The sequence below is a fragment of the Mesocricetus auratus genome, unplaced genomic scaffold (genome assembly GCF_017639785.1).
Source record: "Mesocricetus auratus isolate SY011 unplaced genomic scaffold, BCM_Maur_2.0 Super-Scaffold_100025, whole genome shotgun sequence".
In the NCBI taxonomy this organism is placed as follows: Eukaryota; Metazoa; Chordata; class Mammalia; order Rodentia; family Cricetidae; genus Mesocricetus; species Mesocricetus auratus.
The window spans coordinates 27,812,383-27,834,114 of record NW_024429206.1 but is presented as its reverse complement, the minus strand read 5'-3'; the positions used below and the strand labels follow the sequence as shown (position 1 = coordinate 27,834,114).

General features: G+C 46.7%; 1 protein-coding gene across 1 annotated transcript; it reads right to left on the bottom strand.

Moving 5' to 3' along the window:
* Positions 1 to 1,139: 1,139 nt before the first annotated feature.
* LOC121134055 (NXPE family member 3-like) lies at positions 1,140 to 21,228 on the bottom strand. Its single transcript, XM_040731639.1, is given in 7 exon segments — positions 1,140 to 2,144; positions 2,146 to 2,186; positions 11,549 to 11,761; positions 12,709 to 12,774; positions 15,801 to 15,883; positions 17,184 to 17,926; positions 21,160 to 21,228. Coding segments are annotated over 7 exon segments (1,707 nt in total). The 3' UTR covers positions 1,140 to 1,652.
* Positions 21,229 to 21,732: the final 504 nt, after the last annotated feature.

Below are 21,732 nucleotides of genomic sequence, written 5' to 3'. Positions count from 1 at the left end.
GAACAGTTAGACCAGTAGATGCTAGCAGGGTCCTTGTGTGTCTGTTTATTGCTGTTTGAGCCTAGGCTAGCTCAGGGCTCCTTTGGAAATGGATCATTCTCTTTTCTTACACACATAGTGTTCACAGTGGAGCTACACCCGGGTCCAGGGAATGTTTTCATTTTATCTTCTGTGTGGGTTTGCCTGTCTTCCTAACTTTGTACATTGAGACTCTAACCACTGACATGACTGTGTTTGGAAATCCTGACTTTGAGAATATAATTAAAGGACAACTAACTTAAATCTTTTTGTTGTTGACTTAATTTTATTTTTTGTGATGTTTTGCTTGCATGTATGTCTGTATGAGGGTGTTGGATCCTCTGGAACTGAAGTTATAGCCACTTGTGAACCTCCATGTGGGTGCTGGGAATTGAACCTGAGTCCTCTGGAGAATAGCCAATTCTCTAAATTCCTGAGCCATCTCTCCAGCCCCTTATTTGAAATCTTAATTAAAGTTAAATGAGATGTTTGGTTTCACTTATTTCTTCCTAATGTGGTCCCGAGTTCTTTCTGGAGAGTCACTAGCACTATAACCCTGCCTTGATGCGGCTCCTGTGTATCACACACCGTTATACTCCAGTGAGGGGCTGAGGTGTGGCTCAGTGGTAGAGCCCTTGCCTAGAATCCCCCAGTGAGGGCTGGGGTGTGGCTCAGTGGTAGAGCCCCTGCCTAGAATTCCCCAGTGAGGGCTGGGGTGTGGCTCAGTGGTAGAGCCCCTGCCTAGAATTCCCCAGTGAGGGGCTGGGGTGTGGTTCAGTGGTAGAGCCCCTGCCTAGAATCCCCTAGTGAGGGGCTGGGGTGTGACTCAGTGGTAGACCATCTGCCTAGAAATCCCAGTGAAGGGCTAGGGTGTGGCTCAATGGTAGAACAGTGCCTAACATGCACAGGCCCTGAAATCCATGCCCAGGACCACAAAAATAAAAAACAAAAAAACAACAACAAAGGAACGAAAGCACAAATGAATACACTAAATGCAGCAACATCTGGGCAAGACTCTTAGATTTTTCTCACATTCCCATCCTGACTGTGACTGCTCAGAACAGTCAGTTCTGCAAACTGTTATCATCAGGAGAAGTTACAGGTACAAGGGATTTGCATTGTTGCTCACAAATGCGAAATTTTATTATAATAAAAAAATTCCAAAATTAAAAACAAAGCATATGCTGGTAGGAGATAGGGTGTTTGCATAGCTAGAGCAAGGGTTTGAGGTTTAAGACTTGTCTTTAAAAATGTATGACTTGGGAGACCGTTCAGTAGGTAAGGGCACAAACAGGAAAGTCTGAGTGTGAAGCCCAGCACCTCATAAAAATACTGATGTGAATTTATGCTATAACCCCTGTGCTGTGTTGGACAGAGACAAAAAGATCAGTGACTCTACCTGACTGCCAGCCTAGCTCTAGGTTCACCACCTCTTACTTTCAAAAGGAAGACAGTATGTAAAACATCACCTCGTTTATATAAGATTAGATTCATCTGTGAGGCACACAGAGCAATGTATAACCTTGGTGACCATGTGTCACTGTGGGTAAGCCAGGGTAACTGCAGTTTTCCACTTGGTGTTCATCTTTTCGATGGCCACACTCAGGCTCTCCATCCATCCAGCCTCAGGTCCCTCAGGTGGGACAGATGAAGGACAGAAATAAGTCCACTTCGTTGCGGACAATAAGCTTGTTTGGGTGGATGTTGTCTGGCACAGCCAGGCTGGAGGTCATTTCCCAAGCATCCACAAAGGCCACTGGGAGACCAACAAAGGCAGCTCGGAGGAGCCTGTTCACCTGGAGCGTGAGCCAGTCACTGCCATACACGGACTTGTAGCCAGTATTGGCCAGTTTGATGACCACCAGAGTACTGGGCTCGCGGTCCAGCAGGGCTTTCACGGCTTCCCGAATCCCTGCCAGTCTTCGAGCAAAGACGGATGGAGGGAAAGTGGTAAAATGGGCTCCCATACCCAGGACCACCACGGTGTAGGGTCCCCCAGCCAGGCCATGCAGTTCTCTGGCCACAGAGTGCAGGGAGGCCACTGGGGTGTGACGAGAGCGCAGGGGCCAGCTGTGGGCCCTCCAGTGCAGTACTGCACCCCGAGTTGTGTCCACAATCATCAGGGGGGCCTACCTGATATTGGACATGAAGATCAACTGGCTTCAGGGCTGTAGAAGGAGGAGAAAGAAGGAATTAACATAGGGGATCCGCAGCAAGACTCAGGCGGAAAGGGCGCTGGTTGTCTGTCCCCATGACTCGAGTTTGAACATCTAAGATTCATAGGATGGGAGGAGAGAATGAGCTCTTACACATTGTCCTCTGACCTCACACACACACAGTTCATGATTGTCCACACACACATACACATACACATACACACCCCCCATGCACAGTTCATGATTGTACACACACACACAAACATATACACACATACACACACATACACACACATACACATACACACACATACACACACACACACACACACACACACACACACACACACAGAGTGCAGGTGCCAGAAGAGGCCACAAGAGGGCATCAGGTTTCTTGGTGCTTGAGTTATAGGCAGTTGTAAGCCACTGTATTTGACCTTTTTTAAACAAATATATAATTTATTCTTATTTTAGTGTTTACTGGTATTTTGCCTGCATGTATGTCTGCATGAGGGTGTCAGAACCATGAATACGCAGCTGCAGACAGCTGTGAGCTGCCGTGGGTGCTGGGAATTGAACCTGGATCCTCTAGAAGAGCAGCCAGTGCTCTTAGCCATTGAGCTACCTCTCTAGTCCCTGTATATGACTATTTTAAATCATCCTGTGTTCGTGATCATGCTACTTCTTCCTTCTTTTCCTCCACAGGGCCGGGGAGCCCAGGGCCTCTCAGGTACTAGACAAGTTCTCTACAACTGAGATACAACTCCCTTAGTCCTTCCCTGGGCCATCAGAGGCAAGTCCTCAACCACCATGGGTGTGGCTAGGGACTGGCTCAGTGATAGAGCTCCTGTCTAGAATCTCCCATGAGGCACTGGGGGAAGGCTGACTCAGTGGTAGAGCACCTGCCTATAAACCCTAGTGACACACTGGGGTGTTGCCTAGTGGTGGAGACTTGCTGTACAAGTATGAAGACCTGAGTCTGAGCCCCAGACTCCCCTTTTTAAAAGAATCTTGAGGTTGTAATTCTAGAGCTGGTGAGATACAGATAGGATTCTTGGAGCTTGATGGACATCCAGCCTAGCCATTTGGAAAGTTCTAAGCTAATAAGAGACCTTGTTTTAAAAATAACACTTCTGGAGAGGGCTCGCCCTCTCTCGGATCCCCTGGCTTGGGGACTGCAGCCAGGTCAACTCCCCACCCCCATAGACGACCAAGCAACCAGGAGCCTGTAGAGAGAGCTGGTATACTTCTGCCCACACAAGGGACAGAGCACTGGCTCCCCATCTTAGACCCGATTTCCTCCTGCTCACCCTCTTTGCATCCCCTGGCTTGGGAACAGCAGCCAGGATGACCCCCACCCCATAGACGACAAAGCGAGCTGGTACACTTCCGCCCAAACCCAGGGCAGAGGGCAGAGAGCATAGGCCAGAAAGTATTGGATTTCCTTGCTCCCACCGAAAGGGAACGCTGTTCGCCTACCCACCAGGAGAGGAAGAGACTCTTTCTACACCCACTGGAAGAAGTGATGGGGAAAAGGCAATATAAGAACACACTCAGCAACAGAAAAACAAATATGACACTACCAGAGTCTAGAGATTCTACACCAGTAAGACCTGAACACCACAATGCAGATGAAGCAGAAGGGAATGACCTTAAAAACACCTTCATGAAAATGATAGAGGCCCTCAAAGAGGATGTGAGAAAATCCCGTAAAGAAATGGAAGAAAAAACTAACCAAAAAATGCAAGAAATAGAAGAAAAACAAACCAAAAATGCAAGAAATAGAAGAAAAAACAAACCAAAAATTCCAACAAATGGAAGAAAGGGAAGAAAACACGAAGCAAAAATTACAAGAAACAATTCAAACAGTGCAAGGGTTGAAAGCTGACATGGAGACAATAAAAAAACACAGTCTGAAGGAATGCAGGAAATCAAAAAACTGGGCAAATGGTCAGGTACTACAGATGCAAGCATAACCAACAGAATACAAGAGATGGAAGAGAGAATCTCAGGTGCTGAAGACACACTAGGAGAAATAGATTCATGGACCAAAGAAAATCTTAAGTCCAACAAATCCCTAACACAAAATATCCAGGAAATATGGGACACCGTGAAAAGACCAAACCTAAGAATAGTAGGTATAGAGAAACATGAAGAAAACCACCTCAAAGGGGCAGAAAACATATTCAACAAAATCATAGAAAACTTTCCCAACCTAAAGAAAGACATGCCAATGAAGGTACAAGAAGCCTACAGAACACCAAATAGAGTAGATCACAAAAATGTCCCCTCACCACATAATAATCAAGACCCCAAGAATACAAATAAAAAAAAGAATACTTAGAGCAGCTAAGGAAAAAGGTCAAATAACATATAAAGGCAATCCTATAAGAATTACACCTGGCTTCTCCATGGAAACTCTGAAAGCCAGAAGGTCCTGGATAGATCTACTATCAACACTTAGAGACCACGGATGCCAGCCCAGACTGCTATACTCAGCAAAGCTTTCAATCACTACAGATGGAGAAAACAAGATATTCCACAACAAAACCAGATTTGAACAATACATATCCACTAACCCAGCCCTACAGAAAGTTCTGGAAGGAAAACTCCAGTCCGAAGAAGTTAACTACAACCAGAAAAACATAGGAAATAGATAATCCCACTTTACCAATACCCAAAAGAGAAAAGGGGTGGAAATCCACATACAATTCCACCAAGAACAACCATTCCAAAACAAATGAGAATGAGCAATCAAAGGTCATTAATATCCCTCAATATTAATGGTCTTAATTTGCCCATAAAAAGGCACAGGCTGACAGAATGGATTCGAAGAGAGAACCCATCCTTCTGCTGCATACAAGAAACACACCTCAGCCTCAAAGGCAGACATTACCTCAGAGTTAAGGGTTGGGAAAAGATTTTCCAATCAAATGGCCCCAAGAAACAAGCAGGGGTAGCAATCCTAATATCTAACAAACTAGACTTTAAACTGAAATCAATCAAAAGAGATGAAGGAGGTCATTTCATATTCATCACAGGAAAAATCCACCAAGATGAAGTCTCGATTCTCAACATCTATGCCCCAAATACAAAGGCATCCACATTCGTAAAAGAAACATTACTAAAACTCAAACCACACATAAAACCTCACACACTAATAGTGGGAGACTTCAACACCCCATTGTCACCACTAGACAGGACTATAAGACAGAAACTTAACAATAAAACAAAGGAACTAATAGAGGTTATGACCCAGTTGGGTTTGACAGACATCTATAGAACATTCCATCCAAACACAAAAGAATACACCTTCTTCTCAGTACCACATGGAACCTTCTCAAAAATTGATCACATACTTGGCAACATAGCAAACCTCAACAGGTACAAAAAAGTTGGAATAACTCCATGCATCATATCAGACCACCATGCTTTAAAGTTAGAGTTCAACAACACCACAAACTGCAGGAACCCTACAAACTCATGGAAATTGAATAATGCACAATTGCACCATGCCTGGGTCAAAGAAGAGATAAAAAAGAAATTAAAGACTTCCTAGAATTCAATGAGAATGAAGACATGCACATCCAAACCTATGGGACACTTTGAAAGCAGTGCTACGAGGAAAGTTCATAGCACTAAGTGCCCACATGAAGAAACTGGAGAATAGTCACACTAGAGAATTAGCAGCACAGCAAAGAAGCAAACTCACCCAGGAGGAGTGGATGCCAGGAAATCATCAAATTGAGGCCTGAAATCAATAAAGCAGAAACTAGGAAAGCAATACAAAGAATCAATGTAACAAAGAGTTGGTTCGCCGGGCGTTGGTGGTGCACACCTTTAATCCCAGCACTTGGGAGGCAGAGGCAGGCGGACCTCTGTGAGTTCGAGGCCAGCCTGGTCTACAAAGTGAGTTCCAGGACAGCCTCCAAAGCCACAGAGAAACCCTGTCTCAAAAAACCAAAAAAAAAAAAAAAGAGTTGGTTCTTTGAGAAAATCAACAAGATAGACAAACCTTTATCCTAACTTACCAAATGGCAGAATATGAACACGCAAATTAACAAAATCAGAAATGAAAAGGAGCACATAACAACGGACTCTGAGGAAATTCAGAGAATCATCAGGTCATACTTTGAAAACCTGTACTCCACAAAATTTGAAAATTTAAAGGAAATGGACGGCTTCCATTTAAGCAATTTAAATAGACTTATAACACCTAAGGAAATAGAAGCAGTCATCAAAAGTCTCCCAACCAAAAAAAAAAAAAAAAGCCCAGGGCCAGATGGTTTCAATGCAGAATTTTACCAGAAGTTCAAAGAACAGCTTATACCAATTCTCCTCAAAGTATTCCATGTAATAGAAGCAGAAGGGTTTTTGCCAAAATCTTTTTACGAGGCTTCAATAACCTTGATACCCAAGGCACACAAAGACACAACTAAGAAAGAGAACTTCAGACCAATATCCTTCATGAACATTGATGCAAAAATACTCAATAAAATACTGGCAAATCGGACCCAAGAACACATCAAAACAATCATTCACCATGATCAAGTAGGTTTCATCCCAGGGATGCAGGGATGGTTCAACATATGAAAATCCATCAATGTAATCCAGCATATAAACAAGCTGAAAAACAAAAATCACATGATCATCTCACTAGATGGATGCTGAAAAAGCCTTTGACAAAATCTAACACCCTTTCATGGTGAAGGTCTTGGAGAGATCTGGGATAACAGGAACATACCTAAACATGATAAAAGCTATATACAGCAAACCAACAGCTAACATCAAACTAAATGGACAGAAACTCAAGGCGATTCTGCTAAAATCAGGGACAAGCCAAGGCTGTCCACTCTCCCCATACCTCCTCAATATTGTACTTGAAGTTCTAGCTAGAGCAATAAGAAAACAAAAGGAGATCAAGGGGATGCAAATTGGAAAGGCTGAGGTAAAACTTTCACCATTTGCATATGATATGACAGTTTACATAAGTGACCCAAAGAACTCTACCAGGGAACTCTTGCATCTGATTAACACCTTCAGCGAAGTGTCAGGATACAAGATCAACTCAAGAAAATCAGTAGCCATACTATATATAGAAGATAAGAGGGCTGAGAAAGAAATCAGAGAAACATCACCCTTTACAATTGCCACGCACAAGATAAAATACCTTGGGTAACACTAACCAAACAAGTGAAAGACCTGTATCGCAAGAACTTTGAGTCTTTAAAGAAAGAAATTAAAGAAGATGCCAGAAAATGGAAAGATCTCCCATGCTCTTGGATAGGTAGGATCAATGTAGTAAAAATGGCAATCCTGCCAAAAGCAATTTACAGACTCAATGCAATCCCCATCAAAATCTCAGCACAATTCTTCACAGACCTTGAAAGAACAATTCTCAACTTCATATGACAAAATAAAAGACCCAGGATAGCCAAGACAACCCTGCTCAACAAAGCAACAGCTGGAGGCATCACCATCCCTGACTTCAAGCTCTATTATAGAGCTGTAGTCCTGAAAATAGCTTGGTATTAGCACAAAAATAGACAGGTAAACCAGTGGAATCGAATTGAACACTCTGAGATTAATTCACAAACCTATGAACAGCTGATTTTTGACAACGAAGCTAAAATTATACAATGGAAAAAAGATAGCATCTTCAACAAATGATGCTGGCATAACTGGGTATTGGCATGTAGAAGACTGCAGATAGATCCATGTCTATTACCATTCACAAAACTTAAGTCCAGTGGATCAAAGACCTCATCATAAATCCAGCCACACCGAAACACTTAGAAGAGAAAGTGGGAGGTACCCTCGAACGAATTGGTACAGGAGAACGCTTCCTGAACATAACACCAGTAGTACAAACACTGAGATCAACAATTAATAAATGGGACCTCCTGAAACTGAGAAGCTTCTGTAAGGCAAAGGACACAGTCAGCAAGACAAAAAGGCAACCCACAGATTGGGAAAAGATATTCATTAACCCCACATCTGACAGAGGGTTGATCTCCAAAATTTACAAAGAACTCAAGAAGCAAATCTCCAAAACACCAAAGGATCCAATTAAAAAGTGGGGAACTGAACTAAATAGAGAATTCTCAATAGAGGAGACTAAAAATGCCTGAGAGATACTTGAGAAAGTGCTCAACATCCTTAGCCATTAGGGAAAGCAAATCAAAACAACCCTGTGATATCATCTTACTCCTGTCAGAATATCTAAAATCAAAAACACCAATGACAGCTTATGATGAAGAGGATGTGGAGAAAGGGGAACACTCATCCATTGCTGGTGGGAGTGCCAACTTGTACAGCCACTTTGGAAATCAGTATGGAGATTCCTCAGGAAAATGGGTCTGAGTCTACCACAAGACCCAGCATTTCCACTTTTAGGCATATACCCAAAAGATGCCCATTCATACAACAAGGATGTCTGTTCCACTATGTTCATAGCAGCATTATTTGTAATAGCTAGATCCTGGAAGCAACCTAGATGCCCCAAAACTGAAGAGTGGATAGAGAAAATGTAGTATGTTTACATAATGGAGAAAAAAACTCAGCAGAAAAAAACAACGGAATCTTGAAATTTGCAGGCAAATGGATGGCACTAAAAGAAACCATCCTGAGTGAGGTAACCCAGTCACAACAAGACAAACATGGTATGTACTCACTCATATATGGATTTTAGACATGGATCAGGGGAGTGTCAGCCTACAATCCCAGGGCCAGTGAGTCTGGGAAACAGGGAGGTTCCCAAGAGATATGCATTATACCCCAGAGAAGTGGAAATAGGCAAGATCTCCCGAGCAGATTGGGAACATCGGGGGAGGGGATAGGGAGCCAGGCAAAAGAGAGGGGGATAAGAGTAGGGGAGAAGAAGACATGGGGGAGCAGGAAGGCTGAGTCAGTGTAAGAATAGAGGAGACCAGGATGATAGATACCATAATAAATGGAATCATTATGGCTTTGAGGAGAGATCTGACACTAGGGAGATTTCCAGAGACGTACAAGGATAACACCAACTGGAAAACTAAGTCATAGCGGAGAGACTACACTAATAGCCCCTCCCTGATGATAAGGTTGATGACTACCTTATGTGACATCCTAGAACCTTCATCCAGTGACTGATGGAAGCAGAGACAGATACCCACAGCTAAACACTGAACTGACCCCCCCTGGAACTCAGTAACAGATGGAGGAGTGATGAGCAAGGTGGTCAAGATCGTGCTGGTGAAACCCACAAAGACAGCTGACTGGACAAGGGGGAGTTCTTGAACCCCAGACTGATGGCTGAGAGGCCAAAAGGGCCCATGAATGTAGTGTCAGTGAGGAGGCCTCAGAAATCTCTGGGGCCTTGGGTAGTAGATTAGTGTTCACCATGGCATAAAAATGAACTTTGGGAGCCCATTCCACATGGAGGGATGCTCTCTCAGCCTGGACACATGGGCAAGGACCTAGGTCCTGCCCTGGATGCAATGACAGAGTCTGGAGATCCTCCCAAGGAGGGCCTCACCCTCCCTGGGGAATGCTGTGGGGATTGGGCTGGGGGTGGGGGTGGGCGTGGAGCTGGTGGAGGGAGAAGGGGGGAGCTAGGATTGACATTTGAAGCATGCATGTTTCTAATTTAAATAAAAACATACTTAAAAATAACACTTCCGTTATTAAGGGGGGGGCATGAGCCCACAAGCAGTTAAGACAAAGTCTCATCTAGCCTTAACCTTCTTTGTAGCTGAGAATGCCCTTGAATTCCTAATGTTCTTGCCTCCATCTCTAGATTGCTAGGACTATACTGTGCACTGCCACACTCAGGTTGAAGATGTATTTATATCTCCACTTATAGATGGGATGCTGAGATCCTACAACGTTCAGTATTTTACCACGGTCACAATGACGTCAGGGGATGTGGCTCAGCGCACAGAATGCTTGCCCAGCGTAGTAGGGCTGGTGAGATGACTCATTAGGTGACAGTGCCTGCCCTTCGACCCTGACCACCTGAGCTCCATCCCTGGAAGGAGAGAATGGACTTCTGAAAGCTGTTTTCTGACCTCCACACATGTTCCACGGCACATGCAGAACCCTGCACACCCTTGTGTCTTCAATAGAGGTTTCCTTTTATTTTGAGATGGAAACCGTGGAATGAAGTTGCATCGTGGCTGAAACAACATTCACCAGGAAGGAACCTGGCGCTCATCTAAGAAAGAACAAACTTGCCCAATCCGAGCCAGGTGCCCGCCTCCCCAGCTTCAAGAGCAGATGAGGATGGGAGGAGGTGCACACCCTTACTACAGACGCACACACAATGGCGATAATAAAATAAAACACAGTGGACTGCATCTGAGAACGACAGCAGAAATCATTTTCTGTCTTCCCCACGCACACAAACACATGTGTACATACAATGTGAACATACACACATGTACCTACACACACACACTCACATGCACACATACACAAGAGCAGGCTGAAGATTTTATCCAGAAATTCAGTGATGACTCTTTTGGTATCATCAAACATTGCATTGTTTTTAGGTTTATCGCCCTGTCCTTTAGCTATTTTCATGGTCTCTGGTTAACTAAATGAGGACGGCAACTCCCTGGTAATAATGTTACTCTTGCAGGCTGAGGAAGTAGCTTGGTTAGTAGGAAGTTTGCCAAGCACGCTGTTCCCACGTTATATCTGAAACATCCAAGCATTACATGAACTGGGTGTAGTAGCGTATTTCTGGGATTTCTTCTCCTGGGAAGTGGAGAGAGGAGGATCAGAACTTCAAGGTCATCCTTGGCTACATATGGAGTTCCAGGCCAGCCTGAGTTACATGAGACCACCTCCACACACACACACACACACACACACACACACACACACACACACACACACACACAGAGAGACAGAGAGACAGAGAGACAGAGAGACAGAGAGACACACACAGAGAGACAGACACAGAGAGAGAGAGAGAAAGAGACAGAGAGAGAGAGAAGAGAGAGAGAGAGAGAGAGAGAGAGAGAGAGAGAGAGAGAGAGAGGGAGAGAGGGAGAGAGGGAGAGGGAGGGAGAGAGAGTTTTAAAACTCACTCCTAGCCGGGCTTGGTGGTGTATGCCTTTAATTCTAGCACTCAGGATGCCCAGGCAGGTGGACTTTGTGAGTTTGAAGCTAGCCTGATAACTACAGTGAGTTCTGGGTCAACCAGGACTACATAGAAAAAAACAAAGCAAAACACCTCACTCCTTCACTCACTTGCCTTTCAGGAAGGCCAGGCATCCTGCCCTACCTTTCTGCTAAACATGGGAGTCTCCTCCAACGCAAGTGCTGCCTTGCCTGGCTTTTCCATCATGAATGCTCACACCCCCTCCTCTGCTCTAATGGTCACTCACAGGGCACCGTGTCTCGCAAATACTCCCACCACTGCCGAAGTGTGGAGTCCCCCATCATGTAGACGATGCGGCCAGCCAGGCAGTTCAGGATGCTGCCCACAGTGGGGAAGGAGCGGCTGGAGCAGAATGTGGAGTGCCATCTGTCTTGGTGGTAGAAGCCAGAGGGTTTTGGAGACAGGTGGCCAGGGCGGCACGGGGGCCTTGAGGGCAAGGCTATAGGACAGAGAAAAACAGAGCACACTGAATTAGAAAAAACATGAACATTTTATAAAATACCCGGCCTTCTTTATATTCTTTTGTAAATTAATTTTTGCATTTGTTTGTTTGCGTGTGGGTGGGCAAATGCCACAGCACACAGGCGGCAGTCAGAGGCAGCTTTTGGGAATGAGCTCTTCCCTGGCATGTGTGTGCCCCGAGGTTTGAACTCAGGTCGTCAGCCTTAGCAGCAAGCCTCTTTGCACACTGAGCCATGCCAATGATCCAGTCAGACATGCTTCTTCATACTTTATATGTAGCATATGAATGCACTGTGCCTGTGAAGTTCGTGTGTGTGTGTGTGTGTGTGTGTGTGTGAGTACACACGTGAGTGTTTGAAACAGTCATATGTAGCTCGTGATTACTTTAAACTTCCAATGTAGTTGATAATGGCCTTGGCTTCCTAATCCCCCTGCCTTGACCTCTAGAGTGCTGGGACCATAGGTGTGTGTCTCCCCACTCAGGATGTAGCATTGTTTATGTCTCCACTTATAGGTGGGGACACTGAGATCCTAGAATGTTAGTGATTTACCCTGATCAAAAACAAGGATAATGCCGGGCATTCGTGGCGAACGCCTTTAATCCCAGCACTCGGGAGGCAGAGGCAGGCAGATCTCTGTGAGTTCGAGGCTGGGCTGGACCGACAGCCTCCAAAACAATACAGAGAAACCCTGTCTCATAAAAAACAAAACAAAAAACAAAAAAAATAAAAACAAGGATAATGGGCCAGGCAAGATTACTCATGTCTTTGGGAGGCAGAGGCAGATGTCTATGAAGTCAAGGCCACCCTGGTCTACATAGCAAGTTCTAGACCAGCCAAGGCTATGTAGTGAGGCACTGTCTCAAAACAAACAAACTAACAAGCAAAAAGAACATAAGTGGCACCATGTGTGTGGGATGCTTACCTAATATGCTTGGTGCTCTAGGCTCGAGTCTCATCACTGAATAAACCAGTTCTCTCAGCTTCTGGCCTGTAACTCAGGAGGTGAAGGCAAAGGTCAGAAATGTGAGATTGTGCCCACAAGATGGCTCAGTGGGTAAAGGCATTTGCTGTGCAAGCCTGGACCCGCTGAGGTTCTCAGGACCTCACAAAGGTGGAAGGTGAGAACCAACTCCGCAGAGCTTTCCTCTGACATCACACACACTCATCGTGGCGCATGAGCACCACACACACACACACACACACACACACACACACACACACACACACATAACCATAGACAGATAAGTAATGTAAAAAGGCCATCAAGATGTCTTCATCACCAAGCTTGATGGCCTGAGTTTGACCCTGGAACCCACATGGTTCCATGGCTTCTGCAAGTTGCCCTCTGACTTCCACATCTTTGCTCTGCCATGTATGGTTGTGTGCTCTCTCTCTCTCTCTCTCTCTCTCTCTCTCTCTCTCTCTCTCTACACACACACACACACACACACAATGTAAAATAATTTGTTTTCAGTTAAATACGTTTCAAGTTCATTCTTGGCTACATAGCAGTTCAAGGCCAACCTGCATTACCCAACACTCTGCTTCAAAAGAAAAGCAGCAGGTATGCTGGCACACGCCTGTAATACCAGCCCTCAAATGGCAGAGGAGGATGGAAATCTGTGAGTTCAGTGCCTGTCTTTCACACACACCATGCTCCAGGCCAGCTAGAGCTCATTGCGAGACCCTATCTAAAACAACCAAACAACATGAGCTCATCAGAGCGCCTACAGAAATCCGCTCAAAACTAACAGCTGGAAGCAGTGTGAGGAAGAAATGGTAATGAGCCCACTGGTACGGCGGCCGCGGCCTGACTGTTCCTGAGTTCAGTGCTTAGCCCCCATTGACTCCACTACACGTCAAGAATGGTGAAGGAGAGCCAAAAGGCAAGTCAAGGTGCAGGGTGAGCACTGAAGCGACCCACAGGGCCAACTGTTCATCCTGCTCCTCCAAAGATAAAGCCCAAGTCCCCAAAGCCCCTTCAAAGTAGAGAGAAGGTACCCAAAGTGAGGTGCAGGGGGGGGGGGAGCTGCTGCTGGCAAGGAGGGGAAGGAAACAGGAAACGGAGGTGCCCCAGCTTGGGAGTGCAGACCTGGGTCTGATTCTAAGTCAATGTTAGGTGAGGCCACACTTGAACTTCCGATCCTCCGATTTCCAGTGCCAAACTAGCAGGTGTACCCCACACTGCCCAGTAGAAGCTGGGTCTGCCCTCAGTGTCCTTTTTTAATTTTTGTGCATGTGTGTGTGTCGTCTGTGTGCCAGTGCCAGCTGGAGCAGAAAAGGACATTGAATTCACACAGTCTGACATCACAGACAGTTGCGGGTGCCCAACATGAAGCTGGGCACTACACTCAGGTCTTCTGGAAGAGTAACCAGAGTTCTTAACCTTGGAGTCATCTCTCCAGTGTTTTGCTATGGTATTCATCACCCCGGACATCCTTAAGCTTAAACGTTTGTCTTCAAGGAGGTGATGGAGATGTCTACCACAGATTGTGGAGGTGGCTTCAAGAGTTTACACTTGTAGATTCAAGACAGAGTCTACATTACATACTTATTGCTGTGTTTATTTTAGCCTCAATAAAGTATTTTTTTCTTTCTTATCAAAGCATCCTGTGCCTTTCCCAAGCCAGGCACGTACTCTACCATAAAGTCTTATCTGCAGCCTATTGAGTGGGTTTATAAAAAGTTTTATGATAGACAGGGATAGCACTTGAACCCATAACTTTGCTGTTACAGCCCTAGTACTAACTACTGTACTCCACTTCCCTGGCAGGAACGAGGTTAAAGTCCCAGAATACAACCCATCTAAGGGCTGGGGAGATGGCTCCGCAGATGATGTAGGAGCATGGGCGAGGGCGAGGGCCTAAGTTTGACAGTGTACAGTGTAAACGCTGGCCATGGAATGCCTGAGCCCCCTGGAGAGGTGGCGGTGGCGGATCCCAGGGGCCTAGCTACCAGTCAGACTGCTGAAACTGCAAGCTCAGTGAGAGACTTTGTCTCAAAAAATGAGTGTGTGTGTGTGTGTGTGTATGTGTGTGTGTGTATGTATGTGTGTGTGTATGTGTGTGTGTGCGTGCGTGTGTGTGTATGTGTGTGTGTGTATGTGTGTGTGTGTGCGTGTGTGTATGTGTGTGTGTGTATGTATGAGTATGTGTGTGTGTGTGTGCGTGCACGCATCTGTGGTGTTTTCATGTGGAGCTCTGTGAGCTGCAGGGAGGACCCTACAGATCTTCCTCGCTTCCCCTTCAGTCTGGCCTTTAGGTTGGGCATACGATGGATCCAGGAGTCCCTTACTTCTTTGAGGGAGGCGTCACTGTGCAAACGCTGCACTGGGCCTCTATGAGCAATGCTTTGTGCACCGACCTGGCTCCTGCCTGGCTGCTGGCTTTCTGGGTGTGGCCTGAAAGCAGAATTAGCTCGAGCCTCCCTTGGGCTGGCAGAGCCCCATAATTCCCTCTGATTACTGCTGATTAACAGGATACTGAAAAAACTTGCAAAAAAGAAAACAACAGACCTCCAGCGAGATGGCTCAGCAGGCAAAGGCACCTGCTCCCAAGCCTCACGGCCTGAGTTCAAATCCTGGCACTACAGATGCACACAAGTAAGTGAACCGTAGCACATCTTAAAGTCAAATACATCGAAACAGAGAGAAACTGGTGCAAATTCTGACCTCAGCCTGACCTCATACACTTCTGCAGGGGAGAGTGAACCCCACCCACCCATATACCACACACACACACACACACACACACACACACACACATACTCACATACGCACAAACAGACAACAAACACACAGATACACACACGCAAACACACAGATACACACACATACATGCAAACACACACCCCTGCACCACATACACACCAAGAAACACACCACAAACATACACAGATACACACAGGCACATACCTAACACACACACACACACACACACACACCCCACAGCATAAAGGCCCACAACCCCTCTCAGCTGACAACCTCTCCCACCCTGATTTTCCAGCCTCACTCACCCAGATCACCCAGGTTTCCTGTGGCTGCTGGTGTCACCAGGATTGGAGATATGCCTGAAGGGAGTGTCTGGTCAGTCACACGCCTGAAGAAACACCGAGTGTGAACTTTGAGGGAGGTTGACCAGGGAATCTCTCTGCCTAATTCCAGCTCACTACAACACAGTGAGCACTGACAGGGCGATTGTAGTAGGAGGAATAGACTCGGAAGAGAGCAATGGTATCATTCACTCATAGTCAAGATAACAAAAGGGTCACGTGGTTCTCTCTGTAATAAACGGAGCTCCACAGGAAGTGGAGGAGGAAAACACGGTTTCCCTCTCACTAGAGTCTAGAAAGAACGATACAATGTTTTACTGTTGTTAAAGAAACTTTAAGTCACTCGGGAATACAGGCCAGCCCCACCCCTACCTCTTGCTATTTTGGCACCGGGTTTAACCTGATACAAGTCCATCCCTGGCTGGACTTGTATCACTAAGCAGCCAAGGATACCCTTGGCTCGTGAGTTTTCTGCCTCCATTACAAGGTCATCCTCTACCACACAAGCAATTTGAGTGCAGTCTGGGCTGCAACAATCTCTACATAAAGAGATGATGGTGATGATGGTGATGATGAAGCCTCAACAGGTAAAGGTTCTTGCTGCCAAGCGTGATGAGCTGGGGTTGATAAACGCCCCCTTATGGTGGAAGGAGAGAAGTGACGGCCTCAAGTGTCTTCTGATGCCCACACGAGCTTACGACACATACGTGAACTGCCCCTCATATGTACACACATGAGTGTGTGTCTGTGTGTGTGTGTGAGAGAGAGAGAGAGAGAGAGAGAGAGGGAGGGAGGGAGAAGGAGAGAGAGAGAGAGAGAGGGAGAGAGAGAGAGAGAGAGGGAGGGAGAAGGAGAGAGAGAGGGAGAGAGCAAGCACGCACTTGGGACGGGGACACATCAGTATTCGGGGTTTCTCACTTGGGACGGGGACACATCAGTATTCGGGGTTTTTCACTTGGGACGGGGACACATCAGTATTGGGGTTCCTCACTTGGGACGGGGACACATCAGTATTGGGGTTCCTCACTTGGAATGGGACACATCAGTATTGGGGTTTCGTGCTTGGGACGGGGACACATCAGTATTGGGGTTTCTCACTTGGACGGGGACACATCAGTATTGGGGTTTCTCACTTGGACGGGGACACATCAGTATTGGGGTTTCGTGCTTGGGACGGGGACACATCAGTATTGGGGTTTTTCACTTGGACGGGGACACATCAGTATTGGGGTTCCTCACTTGGGACGGGGACACATCAGTATTGGGGTTTCGCACTTGGGACGGGGACACATCAGTATTGGGGTTTCGCACTTGGGACGGGGACACATCAGTATTGGGGTTTCTCACCCAGCCAGCAGGTCTTCATCACGCGGTGTGGTCACCTTCAGGTAACTCCCACTCGAGTGACCTACTAAAGCGTTGCAGGGCAGAGCAGAGGGCTGAGCACAGAACCAGACCTCCCCGGAGACCACGTCTCTGTACCGGCAGGTGGGCCCCTTGGCTCCAGTTGACTGAGGGTCCACGTTGCAGATAACAGTCTCTCGAGTGCCGTCCCTTCCTCGGAAATACCCTCTGAAGTCAACGGTGGCCCGTCTTTCTCTCCAGACCCTCTGCAGGACCCCGACTGCCTCACTCGAGTGGATCAGCCTCACCTGCACCTGGGCCCACCCGGCCCAGAGCAGGGGGAAGGACAGGAGGTAGGTGCCGTTCTCCAGATCCGTCACCTCCCCTGGGACTCCTGCTCTCAACTCTGGGCCCAGGAGCTTCGCCCGAAACAGGTCTCCACCATGAGTCTTGGGCCTACCCTGGTGATCCCTAGCCACAAGGATGGCCTCTAGGTTACTTCCCAGAGTATAGCTGGCCTGAGCAGGACCCTTCAAGGTGTACGTGGAGGTTTGGGGGCTGGTAGTCGCCAAAAAGTCATCCCTGTCTCCACCAGTTGGAGGCCAGTAAAGAAGGCTGGTCAGGTTGGTCAGTTCTTGAGGGAGAAGGTCCCAGTCGATGGTCTCAGAGACACATTTAGAGGCAGGATGGGGTGGTGGGAGCCAACTCTTGATGGGCTCCAGCCAAGCCATCATGAGACAGATCACCTGTGAATAAAGAAAGAGGAATGTGCCAGTGTGTTGTGGGCGCCATATTTTCTTCCCGGAAGGAGGTATTCCACTTGACCAAGTAGCATCTGTTGATCCTACCTGTGTATGTCATTCTGTTTGTCATGCATAAGCCCATTTGAGTCACCATGACCTTTATTTGAAAGAAACCACTCATGACTGGCGTGATACTGTTAGCTGAATTTCTGGGGATCCAGAAATTCTGGCCATCTGATGGAAGATGTCATTCTGAAATCTGTCTCTTATTGGTTGTTGAATAAGCACTGTTGGCCAATAGGGAAGCAAGATAGGTGGGACTAGGAGTTGAAGAGGACTCTGAGGAGGAGAAACACAGTCATCATGTAGCTGCCATAGGGGTAAGAAGTTCGGAACTTTTCTCTAGTAAGAGATATACTTAGATTAACAATTATGGAGTAAATACTTAAGTCAGAGATAGCCAGTAAGAAACCAAACAAATGGCCAACAGCTTCATAATTAATATAGCCTCCTGTGTGTTCATTTGGGACTGATGCCGCTCTGGAACCAGGCTTGCAGGAAGGCTTTACCCAACAGCCATCCAGTTCCAGAGAGAGGAGACCTGAAAGGAAGAAGGGAAAAACCACCAGTCTGGTTTCTGGGAGGCAGTTTAAATACCCTGTGCCATGGGCGGGGCTTGGGCGGAGCTTCCAGCGTTATATCCCAGAAGCTCTGGATGTATGGATGTCAGGGCCTGGGACATTTTCACCATAACATTAGGCCTGAGCTACCGGCCCAACATTTATAATTAACACTAAATCTCTGGGTGGTTATTTGGGAAGCAGCTAACAGAACAGAGCTGATCAGGGTCCCAACAAAAAACTCCACCTACAAGAGGACATGTTTGGAGTCGGCTCCCTCCTCACACCTTGTGGGTCTCAAGAGACTGAACTTAGGTTGTCAGGCTTGGCAGCAAACACCTCCGCCGGAGCCACCTCACCGGTCCTAAGGTTTTTGTTCTGTTTTTTATTTATTTATTTATTTTATCTTTAGAAAAGTCTATGTAACATTGCCTACTGTGGAACTCATTTTTTCCAGACCAGCCTGGTCTCAAACTTGCCTTTTCTTCCAAGAACTGGGATTAAAGGCGTGAGTGAGTGTGCCCAATCCTCTAGTTGTTCTGTTAAGATTTGTTTTCATTTCTGTGTATGTGTGTCTAGGACTTGCGTGTGAAAGTGCCTGTGGAGGTCAGAATTGGGTGTCAGATCTATTGCAACTCGAGTTGCGGGAAATGTGCGCCTCTCAAATGTGTGCTGTCTGGATGAAATGCAAGCATTTCAAATCCTGAGCTCCCTCTAGCCTTCCATTGCCCTCTTTTAAAAAAATATTTACTTATTATGTATACAGCTTTCTGCTTGCATGTATGCCTGCAGGCTAGAACAGGGCCCAAATCTCATTACAGTTGGTTGTGAGCCAGCGAGTAGCTGCTGGGATTTAAACTCGGGACCTCTGGAAGAGCAGCCAGTGCTCTTGACCGCAGGCCATCTCTCCAGTCCCGATTACCTTCCTTCTACTCTGTGTGTGTGTGTGTGTGTGTGTGTGTGTGTGTGTGTGTGTGTGTGTGTGTGTGTGTGTGTAGCTGTATGTGCCCTCATTAGTTTAATTGAGGTGACTTAGAAGCGCATAGACAACTTGCCAGCGCCTCCACTCTGAGGGAACTCTCTTCCTCTCCCCACAGTGTTCACTATCAGCCTGTAGATCCAGGGAGAGAAGAGCCTCCTGAGTGCTCTCTGGTGGTTACTTTTATGTTCTCATCCCCCTCCCCCGCCTTTGGGTGTTTTGGTGACACACAGGACTTGGCCTGGAGTTTGCTCCATAGCTCAGCCTCCAACACGTGATTCCTTTCTCTGCCTCCCAGACGCTGGACTCCTCGAGGCAAGTCACCATCTCTGGCTTGCCTGTGTCTTTGGTCTCCTTGGACATTAACCGTGTGTCACAGCTTCACTCCTTTCTGTGTGTGCAAAGGCTGATTTCACAAACAGTCCTGGCTTTTTCTCAAACACAACTTCAAGGGAGAAACACAGGGTCATCCTAACTCTTTTGCTTTTGCTCCAGGGAGAGTTTTAATTTCTTTCTTATTCACCGTGTGACTTTCATGCATGCATAAATACCTATGGATCATATTCACCCCATTATTGTCTATCTCCCCCATTCTCACTGACTCCTTCAGCCCCCCAAGTCCTGTGTGTGTGAGAGTGTTTGTGTATATGTGTGAGTTGTGAGAGACAGTGTGTATTTGTGCATGTGTGTTGTGAGAGTGTGTGTGTTGTGAGAGAGAGTGTGTATATTTATAAGAGAAAGTAGGTGAGTGTGTGTGTGTGTATGTGTGTGTGTGTGTGAGTGCATGTGTGTGTGTGTGTGAGTGTGTGTGTGTGTGTGCACATAAGACTTTCTATTCCCTGACTTTTTTCCCTCCAGGCTAAAAGCAGAACCAGACACCAAAAGGTTTCTTTCTCCTAAACTAGGGCAGAGAGAACAACATCTTCTGAAGTTGAGAGAACTGAGAACTGAGTTGCTGATGTGGAACACAGCCATTACCGTCCTCATCAGACCCGCTGAAATGGCAGGCACGGGCCCCGACAAGGGCCAGTCAGTCTGTAGACTGTCCTTGTGGAAGGAGTATTTGAGTAGGACTTAGACCCCCACCCCAAACCTTTTCCAGGTGTCTGCAATTCTGCTCCAGCTTCCCGTGGTGTCGGGAGGTGCTGGAGTTTGTAGCAGGTGAAAGCTAATGGCAGGGAGAACTCCATTCATACAGCTGCAGGGAAGTTGTCTGTGCAGCCGATTTGCTGGCATGGTTGGGGGTAACTTGTGCTCCTTAAGTAAATCCAATAAACCCACTTGTCCAGCAAGCCGGACTTAGGTAGAATTGTTCTTCTGCCTGCTGGTGCTGCCCTGTCTAAGGGAAGCAAACATTTGCTCTTTTCTTCCCAGAAAGAGTCCACATACTCGCTCGTATTCTTTCTCCTTAGAGATGTCCCCGAAAAACTTCTGAGTTTATATTCCCTGATGGACTGCTCACAGTCCTTCTTAGAAAGATGTTGTCCCCCTGCAGTTGATGCTCCCAGACGTCCCTCAGGGGTGGACGGAGGACGAATGAGAGCTTCCGTCAGTCCACTCTCCAATCTCAAAGCCTTTGCCCAATACCTACATAGACAAGCAGTAATGAAGACAGTAGGGGACAAGGAAGTACTTACCAAAACCACAAAGACTAGCCCCACGGTCAGAGTCCTGTAGCCCTTCAGTTGCCCCACGAATAGATCCATTCAGCCTAGACGTTTGTTGCATTATAAATAAAAAGCCAGGTATCTCACACCGTCGTAAAGGAGCTGATTCACCGCGTTTGCAATTCCCTTGAAAACTGTCACCTGACGTATGTACATGCTGTCAAATAGAGTTAGAAGAGCCACACAGCAGCATTGACCGTAGGTGCGGAGGTCCACCTGTCTGAGTTCCATAGATGCTGAGGCAGAATTCAGGTGGAAAAACAGGCTTTTTATTCACATATGCACTTCTGTGTGGGAAGACTCCTGGCACACAGTGAGCCGGCAGGAAGGTGTGCCCAGTCGAGTGTCATCCCCCCACCCCCACACACACACCCTGAGGGAGCAAAGGGAAGACCTAACTTTCACATTTCTCCCCGGAGGCTCTAGTATAGTACCTGCTTTCGGCATAAGACGTGGGGAAGGAATGGGGAGTCTGTTTCTAGTTGCAATAGGCTGAGAAAGATCGAGTTATTGGGAGCAGCACCCATATTTCGAGTTTGTTAT